We start from the raw sequence: 22250 nt of genomic DNA, 5'->3' as shown, positions 1-22250 counted from the left end.
GCAGATAACAAAGGAGCACAATTCGTGCCCATGGGAATTCCAACAGTCTGTTGGAAGACCTGATCACCAAAGACAACGTGCATATTGTGAATAGAATCAAAGTTTTGTAATTTTGGATGACTGGTCACAAAATATGAATATTTCCGCGTTCCACTTTTGAGAGGTGAACTGACGTACAACGCCCATTGTTATTTTGCATAGGACTTCGTTGTGGGCCTCTTTACATCCTCGTTTTGTTTGAAATATTACATATGTTCCAGATGACGTTCGTCAAACAATATAATCCTACATGTATATTCATAGGCTAAAAATTGAAAACGAAGAGGGCTTATTCCAAATTATGAATATTGTATAAACAGATATATTCGTTTTACAAAATGATAGGAAAAGATATATTCACACGAGTTTTCCTATGTATTTGTTAACTAGCAAATATATTTAGTACATAAATAAATATATGAATTCATGAAAAATTCAGTGAAAATAAATGTTGAATTTGAAAAAAATAATAACGGTATTACTTTGATTTTGACTACGGATTACTCCGTTTAACTGATCAAGATATAGGGCTCACGGCGGGTGTGACCGGTCAACAGGGGTTGCTTACTCCTCTTTGGCACCTGATCCTACCTCCTGGTATATCCAGGGTCCGTGTTTGCCCAACTCTCTATTTTGTATTGCTTCAATGTGGGAGTTATGAGATTGATCACTGTTCTTTATTTTCACCTATAATATATACAGTAATTATATTTTTTTTCCTTGAATGTTCGAAGAAGTTCCACTCCCAGTAGAACATTCTGTACTTTTATTTTATATTGAAGAAGCAGCTGTCTGTGATATAAAAATGTCTAGTCTTTTAACTTATTATCACAAGGAATCTTCGTTATTTGAAATAAATCGCAATTTTGATTTTGTCAATTTTGAAGCGCTTTATCAACAGTTTTTGGTGTTCTAAAGAAGACAATCGTGTAGTATGCTAGTTTTCCCCAACGCATGCGAATGTCATTGTCGAATAAAGAAAATTGAGAATAAAAATCTTAATTTTCTTCCTTATTATTTCCAAAATTAGCTCGCTTTGTTTGAACTTTATATATGTATTTATAGTATATTATATCCGCTATACTATAAATTAATCGTTATAATCATGAATTTACTTTCCCATTGTTTACAACACGGAAATGTATCTAAGATTGAGTTTAGATGAGAGGAATCCACGTGCTAATAGTGAAATACCAATGTGTATGTCTGTATCTATTTATATTCCATCAATACAAGATACAATGTTTCAAAACCAAGTCTTAACTGCCAATTGGAAGGACATGCGATATCAAATATGGTAACAACCTCGGTATGGATTATTCTTGTTCAACTTTGTTCTTTAGAAGCACCAACTGTTTCCCTCGGGAATAATGTATGTATGTTGGCAAAGTAAGTACTGTTTTGAAGACCGTGTTATTAGAAATGTTCTTTAAAATATACTTGGGACAAATAATTTTCCCTTCATAAAACTTTTCTAAAAGTTTTTAAATGATGTATATTCAGTAAAAATATAAATTGGATTGACAAGGTTTAATTTCTTTTTCTCAATTACTAATTTTTCCCAAATGCTTAATTCTCCAGCAATGTGAAGGTAACAGGCTGTTAGATTCAGTACCTCCGAATATTGTCAAAATGAAAAATAAGATGGAAAAATTTGAAAGCTAACAATAAGAAAAGGTCAATAAGCGTAACAAATGCTTTAATAGCAACGCAAAGTAGCAAGTCTACCTCCGGATTTAATGAAAACATTTACTGCATGTTGAATATGTTTTGCTGTTGACTTAGGTGTTTTATTCTTGAAAAAAAGGAAGACATGACCAATGCAGTGTCATTTGACCTACCCATCACGAGTATGACATGTAAAACTTATACGGTACCAATTTTGATGCACCAGATGCGCATTTCGACAAATAATGTCTCTTTAGTGATGCTCAACCGAAATGTTTGAAATCCGAAATAACTATGAAGTTTTAGATCTAAATATAGCCAAAAACAGCATGCCAAACAAGTGGAGCCAAATTCGTCCAAGGATAAGAGCTATGCATGAGGGAGATAATCCTTAATTTTGAAATGAATTTCTAAATTTTATAACAGCAATTAAATATACATCCGTATTTTCAAGCTAGTAACGAAGTACTTAGCTACTGGGCTGTAGAGACCCTCGGGGAATAACAGTCCACCAGCAGAGGCCTCGACCCAGGGGTCATAATGTAAAACTTATACGGTACCAATTTTGATGCACCAGATGCACATTTCGACAAATAATGTCTCTTCAGTGATGCTCAACAGAAATGTTTGAAATCCGAAATAACTATGAAGTTTTAGATCTAAATATAGCCAAAAACAGTGTACCAAACAAGTGGAGCCAAATTCGTCCAAGGATAAGAGCTATACATGAGGGAGATAATCCTTAATTTTGAAATATATAGTCATCTCCGATATTCTATTTACCATTCTTGTAACAGAAAGTTTACTATCAATAGATAGACATTGACATCCTACCATAGAAAATTTATATACCTTAGTTGTATTTTTTTTTTATTTTGAATGTTTCCACTGGCCTTTAACCCAGACCTAAGAATCAGTAAATTTTACATCTCGAGAATACTAGTAATTCATGTCAATTTTGATGACCTCAATGCTATACACGTGAAATTTGCCTCCATGACCTATGGTCCCGACCTTTAAAATCAATAAGATTATGCGTCTACGAGAGGAAACAAAGGAGGGATGGGAGAGAGAACAAAGGGAAATGGATCCCCTGTCCACTCTACCTCGCCCATACATGGAAAACATAATTTTCACTCCTTTTACTTTTTTTTAAATTGCATATGAAAATCACGAAGTAAACCAAATACCGGTACTTAAAAGCATGTAAGAAGTGATTGAATTATAATCTTTTATTTACCAGTAGAACCAGAGTCTGTTGTAGTGGGTATTATGAAGAAAATGATGATTGTCATGGTAAGAACTGCATTGCCACTCGTAGTAATCTCAAAACTTGATAACAAAGTTTAATGAACTAAAACATTATCAGTACACGGAGTACCTAGCCGACCAGAACATGCACACCTTCTGACACCCTAAGTATAACCTGAATTTTGTACAATGCTTTTCAGAATGTATCGGATCATCGGGAGTTAATTGTACCACTCCGTGCCCCCCCGACTGGTTTGGACCACAATGTCACATCCGATGTCAATGTTCGTCTATCAAGTGTGATGTCATTTATGGTTGTGCTGAAGGTAAATTTGAAGTAAAGGTTAAGTTTTCAAAATCGACTGTACCTTGTAGTTTCTTTTCAAATGCATGTAACTTATTCATTTATATAGGAACTACAGAATCTGAAAATGGAACTGTCTCACTTGATATCAACATCCCGAAATATCCGGTCTCAGATGTTCCAAGCAGTGGAGGTAACAAATTACTAAACTTCACTCAAAAGCACTGGGTCGTCATCGTTGTGGTTGTTATTCTGGTGTTACTGGTCATCGTATGTAGTGTTGCTGCTGTCAGAAGTAGAAATAAGGGGTAAGGATTATGAGATTTATTGTTTCCCGGTGCCGAATATTTTGAGTAGAATTCGTGTGATATAAGTTTATGACATGCATGTACATTTGATTTAAAGGAAAAAACAACAAACGCATACAAGCTACATAAACCATTCCTTGCCGGAGACAAACGACTACAACTACCAAAACTTAACTCCGTATGCGTCAACAGAGTTTCTTAGCGTGTCCTTCCAGTCAAAGCCCATGGATTACATCAATCTGCACATTTGAAGCAATCTCCTGATCCATGAAGACAAGTTCTTTTTTCCAAAAGATATTGACGACATGTGAATTGCAAACAAATCGACCACATAAAGACAATTATATCATTATCAATCAATTATTATTCGCAAGAAATTATTTCTGTGTGATGATTTTATCGTAACTATTTTTTTTCACGAATCTTTGAAATGTTACTACTGTACGGAGAACTATAAGAATTGCCTGTCATCTTTTGTATTACCAGTCACTCTGCAAACTAATCAATAAAAAGGTGAAGAAAACGAACAGAGATCAATTTCATAACCCCAGTAAAGAATTCAATATTAAGATTAGGGAAAACACGGACCCTTGGACATATAGGAGTGAGATCAGGAGAGTAAGTATCCCTTGTTGACCGGTCACACCCGCCGCGACTCATATATCATGATAAGGTAAACGGAGCAATCCGTAGTCAAAATCAGTGTGTAAAGAACAGCTTAACAATTGGTATGAAATACATCAGACAGCATTTGACCCATTGAAGATCGTTATAAGGATTAGAATTTGCGTCAGGCATCATTTGCCCTAATGACAGGTTGTATTGGTTGATTAAAGTAGATCGTTATAACAACCATAGGATTTGCGAAATGCTGACTTTAAACGAGAGAGTTGAAATCTCTGTAATCAACTTATTTGTCAGCAGCCTGCCTCGATTATAAAACTGATCACACTCAGAACAAGCTATTTCGCATCGAATCAGTTGAGAAACAGTCTCGTTTAAATCAGCATTTCGCAAATTCCATGGTCGTTATGCGATATAGTTTGTCAATACAACCTATCTTTCGGCCAAATACCGTCTGACGTGTTTCATGCCGATTGTTAGGCCGTTCCTGGCACACTGATTTTGACTACGGAGAACTCCGTTTACCTGATAAAGACATGGGGCTCACAACGGGTGTGACTGGTCGGCAGGAGATGCTTACTCCTCCTAGGCACCTGATCCCACCTCTGGTATATCCAAGGGTCCGTGTTTGTCCAACTCTCTATTTTGTATCGCTTATAGGAGTAATGAGATTGATCACTGTTCGTTATCTTCACCTTTCATTAACATCATAAACAGGTGATAATGGGATATTTCTATATAGATATGGGAAATTGACGATGGAGAAGCCAAGTCATCCCCTTTGTCATAAGTTTAAGTTAGTTTCCATTTAATATGTGTGTCATCTATGTTTAATGAAATACCTTAGTATGAAGCAGATGTGAAAGACTGATGTTTTTCTATTTCAAGTTCACTGGAATATATCGACACATGAATGAAAATGATTATTTTTAATAGATGTCGAGTTGAAGGCCACAGCAAGAGATTTTCTCTTCTCATGTAGAGATTTTTCAATACATTTTGCCTCGTTAGAACATATAGAAATCAGCTAATTAAGGAACACAATTCGTGCTCATGGGAGTTCCAACAGACTATTGTAAGGCCTGATTACCGAAAACTACGTTGATATTGTCAATGCGGAACTCTAGCATCTTTTTAATAGGAATTTCAGTGCTTGTGTGTAGAATAGGAGATGTGTTTAACACATTTATTTAGCACATGTCTATGGTGTCAAAAAGTTTAGTCTTTTGTTTATCGTGAGGGAAGCCATGCATTTTGATGTTGATTTGAGAAAGATTTTGATTTCAAATTTCTTAAAAGTTCTTTAGAATTTATAAAAAGTTGTTTAGAATTTTTAGAATCCACATTTATTATCGCCTGAACGGTTCTTTGAATAGACTGATTGATTGTATATTTTTTAACGTCCCTTTCGAGAATCTTTCACTCCTCCATTGCCGGTGAAGGGCTATAAATTTAGGGCTATGCTCGGCGCTTATGGGCATTGAGCAGGGAGGGATCTTTATCGTGTCACACCTGTTATGACACGGAGCCTTGGTTTCTGCAGTCGCATCCCAAGGACCGCCCCATTTAGTCGCCTCTTACGGCAAGTAAGTGGTACTGAGGATCTATTCTAACCCGGAACCCCAAGGGAACATTTTAAATAGAAAAGCCTTGAAGTAAATCATGGTTCACCAATCCATCTAACATGTGAACTGATATCTATCTATGATGAGAAAAGGTTCAGGAAACTATTTGACCTACTTTTAGCTCTAAAGTAGGTCACGGTGCACCAATTACATTTAAGTTGAAATGTGATCTTATGTATTTCTCTGAGAGGGAAGCTCTGACCATATTTCAGGGCAAGACCTGTAACCATAACGAACAAAACGGAAAACTTTATTACCTACTTCTACCCCTGAAGTGGATCATGGTGCACCGATTAAGCTGAACTTGTATTCCTCTAAGAGGAAGCTTGTGACTAAATTTCAAGGTAATTTCTGTATCCGTAATGAAAAAGTCGGAAAACTGTTGACCTACTTTTAACCTGAAAGGAGGCCAAGGACAGACCAATCCAGCTGAAATGGAATCTGAACTTGTATTCCTCGAGAGGAAGTTTGTGACTAAATTTCAGAGCAATATCTGTATCCGTAATGAAAAAAAGTCAAGAAAACTGTTTAACCATTTTTAGGTCGAAAGTAGGTCAAGGATGGAACAATCCAGCTGAAACGCAAAATGAACTTGTATCCCTCCTAAATGAAGCTTGGGACTAAATCTGAGGGCAATATCTGTATTCGTAACAGAAAAAAGTAAGTCCGGAAAAACTGTTTGACCTACTTATAGCCCTAAAGAAGGTGACGGTGGACCAACCCAAACTGAAATGTAAACTCATTCTAACACTTTATGAGGGATAAATTATCACTAAATTTCAAAGCCGTACATGCATCCGATACGGAAAACATGACCTCGAACGGACAGCCAGACAGACACACGGACAGCGCCATAACATAATACGTCCCAACTAACGACGCGCGTATAAAAATCGAACGATAAACTTACGGTTATGCAGTAGACACCCCCACCCTAGATTCACTAGCGTAGGGAGGAAATTGACTGGTGCAAATTAGATTAGGCCTTGGATCGAAAAAAAAAAGAATATGATGCTCTGGGCAATTTAATATCCTATGATTTCATAGTTAGTCATACGCTTCGATGGCTCGTTTGACACTTGAATTGGTTTTGTCGTGAGAGTCGGTAGTTTTACCATTGAAGTTGGACTTTTTAACAAAACGTCTAAATCTTATTCTACATAAATTTTTAAATGAAATGTACTTTACATCTTCCTTTGCTTGTTTTATGCATTGTTTATTTCATTGTTTTGATATGGTCGATCTATTCCACAATCTAAAATTTTCTGTGCAAACATGCACTCTTCTGCACAATCATTTTATTCATATCAAATTTCTTGAAAAATAAGTGACATTTCCTGTCACTCTTTATGAGACATGATAACAAAGGGTGGTATTAAGTACATTTTCTCTGTAATTTTATAAAGAAAGGTGAAGATAATGAACAGTGATCAATCTCATAACTCATAATAGGATTGAGACTGGGATTTTTGTTCAAACGTTCAATTTCATTCATTGGTAAACCCTTATTCGTTCTACAAACTCGCACGTCAAAACAAATTCAAGCTTCAAACGAGCCATCATGGATATCAAATTGCCCAAAGCATCACATTCTTATTTTTGCGATCTATGACCCCAATTTAATTTAATTTCGAAGCAATTGAATGCAAAAGGGTTCTATTGCACAACTGGATATCTACCATGCAATTTTTTCGGTTGTGAAGTAGCTCGGTTGGTGCCCGTGAGGTCACATTCATTCTGGTGAAGTCATTGAGTTTGCTCATGATATTAGACCGGAATGATTTCAGTATATGCATCCAGAATTTCTCCTTGTTTTTCCTGTCCACATCGGGCCAGTGTTATGGTCAATAACCACTACTGTTATGTCTTCCCACTTGTGTCCTGCGAGATTGAAATCCTCGGCAACGGGTTCTTTCTTATTAGCCATAACATTCATTAGACCGATGGGTGCAGGAATCCTAAAATTTACAATATATGCCCCCTTGTCCCAATGATCCACCATACGAAATTTGAAAAGGATTGAAAGGGTAGTTTTCAAGACGATGTTAAAAACGGTTAAATGTTAAAGCAAGAACAATAGGTCACCTACGTAACTCGGGGGACCTGTAAAATAGTGTCGGCTTAGTTTTTCATGGCGATAGGTTATATCAAATTCTGTGTAACCGATAACACTAAATATTAAATCTAAAAACGTATGTTTATCCACAGTCAAATATCATAAACTACAAATACTAATTGATTTTTACCACAAATATCTCTCCTAATCGCAAAAGAAGAGAAAAATACACAATATTATATACATTCAGTTGTACTAAGGTACAAAGCAGAAAAATGTACCCATCCATTAAAAAGTGAAGATCAATGGCAGAAATCCTGGAAAGGATACAAAATTAAGAGTAGGGTAAATACGGATTCCTGAACAAAACAGAGGTGGGATCAGGTGTTTAGGAGAAGTAAGCATCCCCTGTTGACCGGTCACATCCACCCTGAGCCTTATATCTTTATCAGGTAACAGTAGTAATCCGTAGGGAAAATCAGTATATAAAGAATAGCCTAACATTTGATATGAAACACATCAGACAGCGAAGGTGAAGTTGCTCTGTTTGTTCGTGTCATCGGTCATATTGCATGCACTACGTGGATCCGACACTTTTAAGTATCGAGTGTTGTTGGTTTTTAGTGCTGTTTTGTATCATTCTTTATCCAGATCCACCTATATATCTATTTTCCTATTTCTTTCATAGTTTTTCTCAACTACCTTCCCCTTTTTAATTCATTTGTTTGCCATTAACATTTTCGTGCGTGTTGTTTGACTCGTATTTCTTTGTTGACTCGCTTTAATTTAATAATGAAAGATGAAGATAACGGACAGTTGTCAATCTCATAACTTCTACAAGGAATACAAAATAAAGAGTTGGACACACACGGACCCCTGGACGTACTATAAGTGAGATTATTTGCCTAGGAGTAAGCATCCCTTGTAGACTGGTTACACCAACCGTGAGCCCTATATCTTGATCAGGTAAACGGAGTTATCCGTAGTGAAAATTTGTGTGCCAAGGACGGCCTAACAATCGGTATGAAAAACGTCAGACAGCATTTGACCCAATGATAGGTTGCATTGGCAAACTCCATCATTATAACTACCATGCAATTTGCGAAATACTGACTTTAAACGAGATTGTTGAAACCCCTGTAACATAAACTTGTTTATCAGCAGCCTGTATCGATTTCCAATAAAATATCTAAGTACGAAGCAGATGTTGAGGACTATGTGGTGTCTTTTATCTCGAGTTCGCAGGGATATATCGAATCAACATATCAATGGAAATGACTTTTATAAATAAATAAAACGTCCATGAATTATTGAAATGTCGAATTGAAGGCCATAGCAAGGGCTTTTATCTTCTCAAGTAAAACCTTTTGAATAAACTCTGCTTCATCAGAATATAAAATCGGGTCAGCTAACAAACGAGCACAAATATTTTAATGCCTGATATTGAATGATGGAACGTACAACTTATCTTCTTTCGTTTCGGCCTTTGGTGTCGACCTTGAGTTTCAAAATGGTTCCATAATTGTATACTTTCTAGATTCTTCCAGGTAAATTTGTTTTCCAAAAACAGTGTTTTAACGTATAACCGACTTTACTTTTTTTTCTGCCTTCAGTATCGACCTTGTGTTTCTACATCGTGCCATTATTGATGTTGAATGTCTTGTTCCGGATCTTCTCACGTATTTCCGTCTTTTAAAACAGTAATTCAAGCACAATTCATCTAACGTCGTTTGGGCTTGAGTTTTCAAATCATATAATTTTTGTATTGTTCCGGATTCTTGCACGTAATGTTTGTCTTCCAAAACATTCAAATCTAATTTGTTAAGTGGTAAATGTTATTCAACGTACAACTTACTCACGGTGGGTGTGACAAGTCAGCAGGGGATACTTACTCCTCCTAGGCACCTGATCCCACCTCTAATGCATCCAGGGGTCCGTGTTCGTCCTTCATTTATACTTTTATTTGTAAAATATTTTCGTTTGTACTGTAGAATCCCTAGGATTTATCAAATTGTTCGTGTTGTTGGTCATATCGGTGTTCTCTCTCTCTCTCTCTCTCTCTCTCTCTCTCTCTCTCTCTCTCTCTCTCTATATATATATATATATATATATATATATTACATTATTTACATATATAAGTTTTACATTATGACCCCTGGGTCGAGGCCTCTGCTGGTGGAGTGTTAGTCCCCGAGGGTCTCTACAGCCCAGTAGCTAAGTACCTCGTTACTAGCTTGAAAATACGGATGTATATTTAATTGCTATGATAACATTTAGAAATTCACATGATGAAAAATGCAGTTTCCGCAAGGCTGAAACACTGCGGAAACTTAGGCATACATAAGGTTTCTGCCAAGTTTCCGCTTGGAAACTTCAAGTTTCAGTAAGATTCCGCACTCCTGAAACTTAGGGTGTTCACGAATCCATATGGTTTCCGCAACGGAAACTTGCTGAAACCTCAAGTTTCCGCGAGTTTACGCAGCCATAAACCATTGACATACATATGGTTTATCATAAGTTTCCGCAGGCGTAAACCATCAACATTCATTTCAAAATTAAGGATTATCTCCCTCATGCATAGCTCTTATCCTTAGATGAATTTGACTCCACGTTTTGGGGACTCTGTTTTTCCCTATAATAGCTCTAGCAAGTTTATTGTTATTTCGGATTTCGAACATCTCGGTTGAGTATCACTGAAGAGACATTATTTGTTGAAATGCGCATCTGGTGCATCAAAATTGGTAACGTATAAGTTTATATATCCGCTACACTTAAGTTAATCGTTAAATTCATGAATTTATTTTCACATTGTTTTATACAAGGAAATAAATTTTCAACATCTGAAATTTAAGAGTGCAGTTTAGAGAAGAGGAGGCGTGCTTATACATGTAGTTAGATATTAAATCAAGTCATAAGTGCTAATTCGTAGGACATTTAATATCAAACATGGTAACAACCTCGGTATTGATTATTCTTGTTCAACTTTGTTCTTTAGAAGCACCAACTGTTTCCCCCAGGAATAACGTGTGTATGTTGGCAGAGTAAGTACTGTTTTGTAGACCGTGTTATGAGAAATGATCTTTAAATATGCTTCGGACAAATAATTTCCCTTTCAGGAAATTTTCTTAAAGTTTTCAAAATAATGTTTATTCAGTAAAATATTTTACGAATAAAGAAATTCTTTCTTGTCAATCCCGTTTATGTTGGATTTTACTGGATTGAGAAGAACGATTTTTTTTTTATCTCGATTGCTATTTTTTCACCGCTTTAACAGTACAAGGCTTAGTTCTCCAACAATATGAAGGTGACAGTGAATTACATCGATTGTTCCATGTGTCATCCAGTACCTCCGAATGTGCAATTCTGCAAAATCTTTAAAATGAAAATTAAGCTGGGAAAACTTAACTTAAGTAAAAATTTTTTTATTGAAAGTAAACCATTGGAGAAGATCAATAAGCATAATAAATACAATAAAAGCAAAGTAGCAAGTCTGCCTTTCTGATTAATTTAATGAAAATATACATTTTACAACATATTGAATATTGTTTAATGTTTTTGATCATTCATGGCTTGCATGAAATATCTTATTATTGCAATAAAAAGACACGCCCAATAGAGTATCGTTTGACCCAGCCATCTTGAAGTAGACATCTGTAGCCATCTTTAATTCTATTTACCATTCTTCTAACATAAGTTTTACTATCAATAGATAGACATTCACATCTAACGTAGAAAATTGATATACCTTTGTGGTACAGTTTGCTTGGAATCTCGAACACATTTCCATCCGATGAACTTCGAACTTGAAATTTAATACCAACCTTTCACCATGGAGAGTTTTTATGTCACGTTTAATGACTTTTCGCTATGCTGGATGTATTATGCCCCTAAGAATATTAGACATCTTTTTCATTTTGAATGCTTCCACTGACCTTTAAACCAGACCTAAAAATCAGGAAACTAGAGAATACTAGCAATCCATTTAAATTTTGATAACCTCAATGCTAAACACGTGAAATTTGCCCAGTATTTACCTTTATGACCTTTGTTTGCGACCTTAAAAATAGATAAGATTATGCCTCGACGAGAGGAAACGAATGAGGGATGGGAGAGAGAACAAAGGGAAATGTACCCCCTTTCCACTCTATCTCGCCCATACATGGAAACATTAATTTTCAATCCATTTACTTTTATATTGCATAGGAAAATCACGATGTAAAACAAAACATAAAAGCATATAACACATGGTTAAGTTCATTTTTTTTATTTACCAGTGGAACCAGCGCTTGTTGCACTGGGTATTATGAAGAAAATGATGTTTGTCATGGTAAGAACTGCATTGCCATAATAATCTGAAAACTTGATAACATAAAATTTAATTAACTACAACGTCATCAGTACATGGAGTAGACGACTGAAAACATATAAACCTATATATGTCCATTAGTAAAACCTGGATTTTGTTTAATATCAAGAACTGCATACCTTTCAGAATGTATCGGATCATTTGGTTATAATTGTTCAAACCCATGCCCCCAAGACTGGTATGGACCAAAATGCAGCATCCAATGTCAATGTTCGTCTATCAAGTGTGATGCCATTTATGGGTGTGCAGAAGGTAAATTTTAGGTACATGTTAAGTTTTCAGATCAACTGTACCTCGTAGTGTCTTTTAAAATTCATGTAACTTATTCATTGAATAGCAACTACAGAATCTGAAAAAAGAACTGTCCCACTAGATAACATCCCGAAATATCCGGTCTCAGATGTTCCAAGCAGTGGAGGTAACAAATTACTAAACTTTACTCAAATCACTGGGTCGTCATCGTTGTGGTTGTTATTCTGGTGTTTCTGGTCATCGTATGTAGTGTTGCTGCTGTCAGAAGTAGAAATAAGGGGTAAGGATTGTGAGATTTATTGTTTCCCGGTGCTGAATATTTTTCGTAGTATTCGTGCAATATAAGTTATTGACATGCATGTACATTTAATTTAAAGGAAAAACAACAAACGCATAGAAGCTACAAAAGCCATTCTTTGCCGAAGACAAACGACTACAACTACGAAGACTAAACTCCGCATGCGTCAACAGAGTTTATAGCATTTCCTTCCAGTCAAAGCCAACGAATTACATCAATCTGCATATCTGAAACAATCTCCTGATCCCTGGGGACAAGTTCTTCTTTTCTGTAAACGATATTAACAATATGTGAATTGCAAACAAATCGAACACATAAAAGACACAATAACTGTCAATTAATGATTATTCGCGAGAAATTATTTCTTCGTCATAGTATTATATTTTTTGCAAATCTTTGAAGTGTTACTATAATAATTGCCTATCATCTTTTGTATTACTAGTAACTCTGCAAACTAATCAATAAAATGTTGAAGATACCAAACAATGATCAATTTCATATCTACAATAAATAATACGAAATTCAGACTAGGGAAACACAGACCTCTCAACATACCAGGGGTAGGATTAGGTATTTAGGAGGAGTAGGTATCCCATGTCGACCGGTCACACCAACCATGAGCCCTATATCTTAATCAGGTAAATGGAGTAATCCATAGTCACAATCAGTGTGTAATGAACGGCCTAAGAATTGGTATGAAACACGTCAGGCAGCATTTGCCCCAATGACAGGTTGTATTGGTTAATCAAATTAGATCGTTATAACGACCATAGGATATGCCAAATCTCTCAACTGATTCGATACACAAGAGGTTGTTCTGCGTATGGTTAGTTTTTAAATCGAGGCAGGCAACTGAGAAACAAGTTGATGGCGCAAGGGTTTCAACAGTCTCTTTTAAAGTCAGTATTTCGCAAATTGTATGGTCGTTACAATGATCGAGATTGCCACTACAAACTATCATTGGATCAAATGCTGTCTGTCGTGTTTCATACCGATTGTTAGACCGTTCTTGGCATATTGATTTTGATTACGGATAACTCCCTTTACCTGATCAAGATATAGGGTCCACGGAGGGTACTACTGGTCAACAGGGGATGCTTACTCCTCCCAGACACCTGATCTTACCTCTGGTGTGTCCAGGGGTCCGTGTTTGCGCAGTCCTCTGTTTTGTATTGCTTGTAGGAGTTTTGAGATTGGTCGTTGTTCGTTATCTTCAACTTTCATCGTGCGGGAGGGGGTGAAGGTTCGTCCTTCACTACATTGCTACAAATTCATAAGTTCAAGCTGACATTCATACCATTAAATACTACTATGGAAATAGAAGGGTGTCAGCCACCGAATTTCTCTTACTATGCAAGTTAAAATAACTAACTTTGTAAAAACAATAACGGAAAAGAAACATTGCCAAAAAATAGCCTCTCATTATTCTACGTGACTGTACCACGGTAACTATTGAAGGTCTCATTATTCTCGTGCCTGTTTTGTTTATGTCGTCTGACAGTTCGGGGGTTTGTTGTCTATATCCTTTGTGTGTTATTGGAGACCTCCAGGTTTGTTGTCTACACCCTTTGTGTGTTATTGAAGATCTCCAGGTTTGTTGTCTTCACCCTTTGTGTGTTATTGGAGATCTCCAGGTTTGTTGTCTTCACCCTTTGTGTGTTATTGAAGACCTCCAGGTTTGTTGTCTACATTGTGTGTTATTGAAGACCTCCAGGTTTGTTGTTTACGCCCTTTGTTTGTTATTGAAGACCTCCAGGTTTGATGTTTACACCCTTTGTGTGTTATTGAAGACCTCCAGGTTTGTTGTCTACATTGTTTGTGTGTTATTGAAGACCTCCAGGTTTGTTGTTTACGCCCTTTGTTTGTTATTGAAGACCTCCAGGTTTGTTATTTACACCCTTTGTGTGTTATTGAAGACCTCCAGGCTTGTTGTCTACATTGTTTGTGTGTTATTGAAGACCTCCAGGTTTGTTGTCTACATTGTTTGTGTGTTATTGGAGACCTCCAGGCTTGTTGTCTACATTGTGTGTTATTGGAGACCTCCAGGTTTGTTGTCTACGTTGTGTGTTATTAGAGACGTCAAAGCCGAAGCTTTTATATTTCCACATAACATACCGAGACCGAGGATGTTACCCTGCATCATCCACGAAAGCAAGAACTTTATTTCTATTCTACTTCGGCTCAGAAATATACAGCCGATCGTTTACTTATACTATGAATTAGGTCACTGTGACGTCAGTTACATGTTGACGGATTATACCTGTATCAACTGCTTCAATACACGGTTCAAGAAAATTACACATTCGCAGAAGAGGGTTAATTGTCTGTTCATTGCAACATGTTTGTTATACGCCCGTCGTAAATTTGGTCACAACTTCTCCCTCAAAATCATGGATACAAATATTGCCTTGAAATCTAGTCACAATCTTTCCCTCGAAGGAAGGCAAGTTCAGATTCCATTTCAGCTTCATTGGTCCGTCCGTGGGTGACCTACTTTAGGGCTAAAAGTAGGTCAAACAATATCCCGGACTTTTTGTCATCACGGATACAGATATGCCCTGTAATTTAGTTACAAGCTTCCTATGGAAGGAATACAAGTTCAGTTTGCACTTCAGCTGGATTGGTCTGTCCATGTGTCTAGCACAATGTCATGTTTTCCGGACTTTTCCCGTAACGGATACATGTACAGCGTTGCAATTTTGTCACAATTTCTTCCTCCAAAAGCATAAGTTTTTATTTCAGTTAGATTGGCCTGTCCGTCCATGAGGAACTTTTGGTTGGTTGATTAAATTAATATTTTTAGAGGTAAATATAATTTAACATCACTTGTCGGGCTCGCGGCGGGTGCGCTCCCTCCTCCTGGACACCTGATCCACCTCTGGTACATCCAGGAATCCGTGTTCGTCCGGTCCTTCGTTTATATTATAACGTCACGTTCCTAGTATTTACCTAGTTGGTCATATTATATATATATATATATATATATATATATATATATATATAATATATATATAATATATATATATATATATATATATATATATATATATATTGAGTTTCTCTCTCTCTGAAAATATTGATGGAAAATGATGGCGTCATAGCGTCAATAATATAATAATATAGCTACGTTACTGGATACTTTTGAAAAATACACTTCGTACTGAAATGATTCTCAGGTATCTGGTAAGACTTAGTCTTACAGGTGCTACTGTAGTAGAGGAAAATCAAGAAATTTTATAATCCGAAGCTTTGAAATCAACCAATCAAGAAATTGTACATTCCGAAGCCTAGAAGTCGGGTGTTTGACATTGTACACGTCAATCAAAAGAGGAGGCAATATTTTCAATTTCATAGCCATTGAATGTTCATTCTGGTACCCATAGTTGAGTCATTAATAGCGTGCATTATGACTCGAGAATGATTTACCAAGACATTGATGAGACCGAAGACTAATGGTTCAATTGCAATCAAGAAAACCTTCCTGATTGTCATGCATCACGATAATATTTCCCTGATATGGTTGTAAATTTTCTTCTGATATTAATTCTGATGAACGATAATTGAAATTTGTACTTATGATAATGCAGAAATGTGTTGCAATAATCTAAGATACTTACACATTGACAAATGCAATCATTGAATATCCTCTCATGTCTGTAGTTATAAATACCAGCTACAATGTAGAATAGGGATCGTAGTTCATTTAACTGTCTCTCCGACACGTGCACAAGAGAAATATGGCACCGTCCCTGATACTGATCATGTCATGTCTATTGTGTTTCTGTTTGCAATTCACGATCGTCCCTACTTACGATGGTAACTGGTGTCCTCAAAAAGAGTAAGTTTCTCGATTGACGTTTATCTTTAAAATTTCTATTTTTCAGATTTAAAAATAAGCATATAAATATACATTGTAAGTTACCCATACATATGATTGATTTGATATGAATATACGATCGCCTCTACTAACTGTTGTAGGCAAAAAAGAGTAAGTTTCTTGATTTACGTTTATGTTTAAAATATTCTTTTTTAAAAATAATATTTGAAAATAAACATATAAATATAAGTTACCCCTACATATGATTGATTCAATATCAATCTACATGGAACAAGAAAATCTTAGATAGAATAATGTATACATTAATGTTTGCCCAGGAACCAAATCTTGTATAAAAGTTAAATTCCTTGTCTTTACATTACTGTACAAAATATTTACAAATAAGTGGAGGTGGTTTTATTTGAAAATATGTTTACATACATGTAGGTATATTAGCAATTACTATTTTTACCAATAAATTTATACCAGTATATAGTTTCTATTATGTCGTGCTATATTTGTGGAGAAAAGTTTTACTTGATTTTTATGAAGTTGATTTGTCTTCTCTTTGATGAATACCATGTACAAAATTAAAGGTATCGTCATTCATTTATAGATTTTAAAAAACCAACCACCTATTTAATTTTCATGATTTTCGGCGAAGAACATTTGAGCGAGTTGATATATAGCTCAAAAGCGCAAACCTTTGAGCAAATATGCATTAACCGGTTTGAACGAAATTTAACAAAACTTGTGGTCATTTCAGAGAAAAAGAATATAAATTAAAATGAAAAAAAAATGTAGATTCAACATGTATGTCAAAATAATAATTCCATTTTCGGCATCGTAAATTTTAAGAAATTTTTCAACAAGGTTTTCATGAGTTTCTTTTTGAGATTTCTGTAAAGATACATTGTAGGTAGGGTTTTCGTTCTATTCAGTAAACTCCTTTTGTGACACTTTTCAAATCTTTTGCTTCCAAGAATTCCTCATAAACAGACTGAAGCTCGCCCTTGTTTAATAGTAATGGTCTTGACGTCAGATCGTCGATAACTTTCCTCTTGGTATGGTGTTCTGATCAGACGACTGCATTTTCGTTCCTTTACACTTAGATCGAAGACGTAACGGAGCTTAAATGCGAGGGCGATGGAACAAAAGTGCGAGGGCAATGGAACAAATGTTCGAGGGTGATGGAATGAAAGTGTGAATGCAACGACACAAATTTGCGAGAGCTAAGATGCAAAGACGACAGTGCGAAACTAATATTTCTTACTCATCACAACTTCGCTCCTTCATTCTTCGCCTTTACAACTTTGCTCTCTCGTCCCGTCGTCCTCGCATGACGAAGCTTCGATACAAGCATCTAAGATTATTGATCAAATCTTTTTCATCTACATCGTACACTAGCACTGAAATAAGATTATCATTATCCATTAAGTATAAATTTGTTTCCAGGATGAAAAATGTTTTATATTCACATACAGGTAACTCTCGAATTATCGCCACTCAATTCACCGCCATTTTCGTTATAACGCCGTATTTTTCTAGGAACATTTTTCCTGTTACTTAAAACTCTCGTTAAACCTCCAAATTCGCTATCGCCATTTGCCACAGTGTTTTCATTACAAAAGTCTATTTCAATGTGTTAATTATCTCGATAAACCGCCATGGGTGCACGTGGTCAGTGAAGCAGTAAATTGGTCATTATCGATCTCTGGATCACCTGGACAGAAGGATCCCAATAATTGCTGTATTGAATAAACAAGAAAATTACTCGAGATGAACTGTAGTCAAGTTGTTTATACATCATAGAAACACATTTCAATTTAGCTATGGCTTCGCCACGAAAGAGGGTCCTGTTAAATTTTGATGAGAAAAAGCAAATCATTATGTACCAATGACATCATCCAAAATGTACCCATCAGGATATTGCAAATCATTTTTCTGTGGGCGACATCTTAGCAGCAAAGGATGGAATTCTTGCCCGCCTGCCAGGAAACGGCACCGCAGTGGACTTAATACTGACTTAGAAAAGGCGTTGTTTATGTGGTTTACGCAAGTCAGGACAAAAAACATTCCTGTTACCGGGGATATGATAATTGAAAAGGGAAAACAGTATTGTGCAGAGCTAGGAATGTCCAATTTCAATTATTCTGAAGGGTGGCTAACTCGTTTCAAACAACGTCATGTAATTTCTTCCAGAATTATAAGCGGTGAAAATGCCGGAATTTATGTGAGTTTGATCATTGATGGCTGGAAAGAGGCAATAGAAGTAATGAAAAATTATGATTTGAAAGATTTATAACATAGACGAGACAGTATTGTTTTACCGAATGTTACCCGATCGCTCACTTACGTAAGTATTGTAAAAAGAGGAAAGATAACTCTTACATATAAAAGAACAGTAACTCTATTTCTTCAAGATGGCAGTAATTCAATTCATCGCCAAATTCGTTATAATGCCATAATTTCATAAGAACAAAAGGTGGCGGTTTATCGAGAGTTGACTGTACTTTAAAGGGAAAGGCAACCCTAACCACGTTGTTGCTTTTATGAATAAAGTATTACTAACTGATATCGTAGATGACAGTCTTTAACAACAAAAATTCTTCCTTAACGATTAATTCAACATTAATATATCACATTCTAAATTACCTGCCATTAAGAGAGCGGTCAAAGTTTAATTTAGGACGTCGCACCATCGGTTCCGGTTTATTTCATCAGCAACACTGTAAACATGACAAGTTCCGAACAGTTAAGTTTGGAGCCTGGATTTGAGCCCGTTCTTTCGCAAGAGAGAATTGAGAAAAGAAGGCGTTCATTCGAATCGCAGACCAGGCAGACGGTACACGTTTCTTCATATAAAATGTCCCAAACCTCAACTTGTCATTACGCAAATGATGGATCCACACTTTACATAGTATTTTCTTTACAGATGACTTGGTTGGGTAAGAAATTTGGGGAAAAAATCACATCTACCCTTCCCATTAGTGCAATTAACAGCTTGGCAGCTGGAAGGCATCAACCTATTTATTCGTAAAATTTACCATATCCCATGCACATCTTAGAATCTCGTCAAAACCGGAAAAGACGGTATGACGTGAAAATTATTGGGCAAAACCTTGAATAAATGTTTTTAATTTACAGATTATTATCGTAGAATAAGGATGTGAGTAAGAAAATGAAGTGTTGGCGTATTATTTTAGAAGCTATAAGCTCTACAACAAAAAGTACACCCCTCCACCATAACATCTGAGAAAAATACTCTGGTATCACATTTCCCTAAAAGATATGAAGTTTGGGTATATTTAAGACCTTGGATATAATTCAAAATATAATAAACAATTAATATCAAAATATACAATTAGATTTTAAATTTATCCAAACTTTTTTTTCGTCTAGAGAAGGCTATTCACAATGTAAATGTAAAACGAAAGTAACACTGAATTTTGATGATCTTGCTTATGTGATTTATAACGATCTAGTTTGCCAATACAACCTATCATTGTGTCAAATGCTGTCTGACGTGTTTCATACCGATTGTTAGACCGTTCTTTGCACACTGATTTTGACTACTGATAACTCCGTTTACCTGATCAGCATATGGGGCGAACGGTCGGTGCAACTGGTCGACACGGGATCTTATCCTCCGAGGTACGTGATCCCACCTCTGGTGTGTCTAGGGTCCGTGTTTGCCCAGCTCTCTATTTTGTATTGCTTATAGGAGTTATGAGATTGATGACTGTTCGTTATCTTCATCTTTCATATATGTGTGTAATGTGCTATATATATGCATTCAAAATGTTATATCCTTAGACAAAGTTTTATATGAATATCTACTGGTCATGAAATCATATACATGTACACACTAATGAATTGGATACATATATACCACTTACGCCGAGATAAGTCGGTGTAATCTCAATAAGGAACTATTCTCTTACAATGTATGAAGGGCGTCAAATGCCGCCCCAATCATTTTGAAAAAAAGGAGAGAAGGTGTGGGGAAAATGGCAAGTTTACAGCGATCTGTGTTTATGGGAGCAGCGAATACGACTACGATATCCATGGTCGCTCGAGCAGCGAAGTGTGAACTCTTTTTATGTGTTAGAGTTCAAAGATTTGGATGACTTCCAAAACTTTTTGGTATAGATCTTACAATAAATGATTAGGAAATATACGAATCAATGTATTCAGATATATTAGAGATTACCCTATCCTTATAAAAAAAAAAATACACAAGTCAATATATACAGATATCTTCACGATTTTCTATCTTTATCATAAATAGTGACTATAGATCTTGATGTGACAGATCCTACTAGTATACTATAGACACAGTATATTGGATATGAAAATAACTTTCTAAGTATAACACAGGAACATGGAAGCATTTCATGCTTACGCATTGCTGATAAACTGAAACGTTTAAAAATAAAACGGAGGCGAACTGCATACAACATTGCATCATCATTATTATTAGCGCTGTATTCAATTAAGGCAATTGCCCTAAAGCGTTTTACATATAAAACAATAAAAACAAACTGAAACAAAGAACAACGAATACATAGAAAAACGTATACAATATAAAACGGAGGGATTTTTTTTTGTTCGATTGCAAATAGAATTTTAAAATATGTAAATAAAATAATTGAAGCAGACCAAACTGGTTTCTACAGGTAGAAATATAGTCGAAAAATTTTGACTTCTTTGTGACATTGTGCAATATACTGAAGAAGAAAAATTTTCTGATTTTCTATACTCCTTGTGGATTTTGAAAAAAAATGATTATATGTCTTGGTCATTTAGATAGAAATCACTTAGATTTCCTGTTTTTAATTTTGATTAATACTCCATAAGGAAATGGATTAGTTTAAATTGTTTTAGAAACATGGTGTCAGGAACTTCGAAACAAGACAAGAGGCCCATGGGCCTAAAATCACTCTTCTGATACATTGTAGAACAGGCAAAAATTCTCACTAACCAAGATTCATCAATTAACAAAGTTTGATGATGTTAAGTCAAATAGTACCTGAAAATTTAAATGTAACTGTCCAAAAGTAGGTCACGGTGACATAATTTTGGTCGACACACTGAAGACTCAAGAGGCATCAACTGACAAGTCAAATACTATTCAAATATAGCCGTCAAATTCCAAAAGAAGGCCACAGTGACCTAATTTTTGGTCGACACACTCCAAAGACTTAAGATGCATCAACCGACAAAGTTTGATAATTGAAGTCAAATAGTATCTGAAATATTCAGATATAAACGTCAAATTCCAAAAGTAAGTCACAGTGACCTAATTTTTGGTCTACACATTCTGAAGACTCAAGACCCATCAACTGACAAAGTTTGATGATTGTAAGTCAAATAGTATCTGAAATATTCAAATATAGCCGTCAAAATCCAAAATAGGTCACGGTGACCTACTTTTTAGTCATCACACTCTGAAGACTCAAGATGCATCAACCGACAAAGTTTGATAATTGAAGTCAAATAATATCTGAAATATTCAGATATAGCCGTCAAATTCCAAAAGTAGGTCACGGTGACCTACTTTTTGGTCAACAAACTATGAAGACTCAAGATGCATCAACTGACAAAGTTTGATGATCCTAGCTTTCATCGTGTCCAAAATA

The 22250-nt window shown here is 35.8% G+C and overlaps 2 protein-coding genes across 6 annotated transcripts; both read left to right on the top strand.

The window, feature by feature from the left end:
* The first annotated feature begins 1179 nt into the window (after positions 1–1179).
* LOC125679828 (N-acetylglucosamine-1-phosphodiester alpha-N-acetylglucosaminidase-like) lies at positions 1180–5524 on the top strand. 2 transcript variants are annotated; one of them, XM_056161921.1, is made up of 5 exons: positions 1180–1428; positions 2954–3003; positions 3159–3284; positions 3372–3570; positions 3668–5524. In XM_056161921.1, exons 1-5 carry the CDS (start codon positions 1334–1336, stop codon positions 3819–3821), a joined length of 624 nt encoding a protein of 207 aa, XP_056017896.1. In that variant the 5' UTR covers positions 1180–1333; the 3' UTR covers positions 3822–5524. The 2 variants fall into 2 exon arrangements, with proteins under 2 accessions (XP_056017896.1, XP_048775248.2); XM_048919291.2 differs by having other exon boundaries at positions 2951–3003.
* A 4893-nt stretch (positions 5525–10417) lies between these two features.
* Positions 10418–15727, top strand: LOC125679812 (uncharacterized). Of its 4 annotated transcripts, none has more exons than XM_056161896.1 (6): positions 10418–10616; positions 10871–10916; positions 12150–12202; positions 12368–12493; positions 12579–12773; positions 12871–15727. In XM_056161896.1, exon 6 carries the CDS (start codon positions 14279–14281, stop codon positions 15278–15280), a length of 1002 nt encoding a protein of 333 aa, XP_056017871.1. In that variant the 5' UTR covers positions 10418–10616; positions 10871–10916; positions 12150–12202; positions 12368–12493; positions 12579–12773; positions 12871–14278; the 3' UTR covers positions 15281–15727. The 4 variants fall into 4 exon arrangements, with proteins under 4 accessions (XP_056017871.1, XP_048775239.1, XP_056017861.1 ...); XM_048919282.2 differs by having other exon boundaries at positions 10454–10616; positions 12871–13188; XM_056161886.1 differs by lacking the exon at positions 10418–10616 and having other exon boundaries at positions 10686–10916.
* The last annotated feature ends 6523 nt before the right edge of the window (positions 15728–22250 follow it).

Source organism: Ostrea edulis, chromosome 1, assembly GCF_947568905.1.
Source record: "Ostrea edulis chromosome 1, xbOstEdul1.1, whole genome shotgun sequence".
NCBI lineage: Eukaryota > Metazoa > Mollusca > Bivalvia > Ostreida > Ostreidae > Ostrea > Ostrea edulis.
This window is presented reverse-complemented; position numbering and strand designations above follow the sequence as displayed.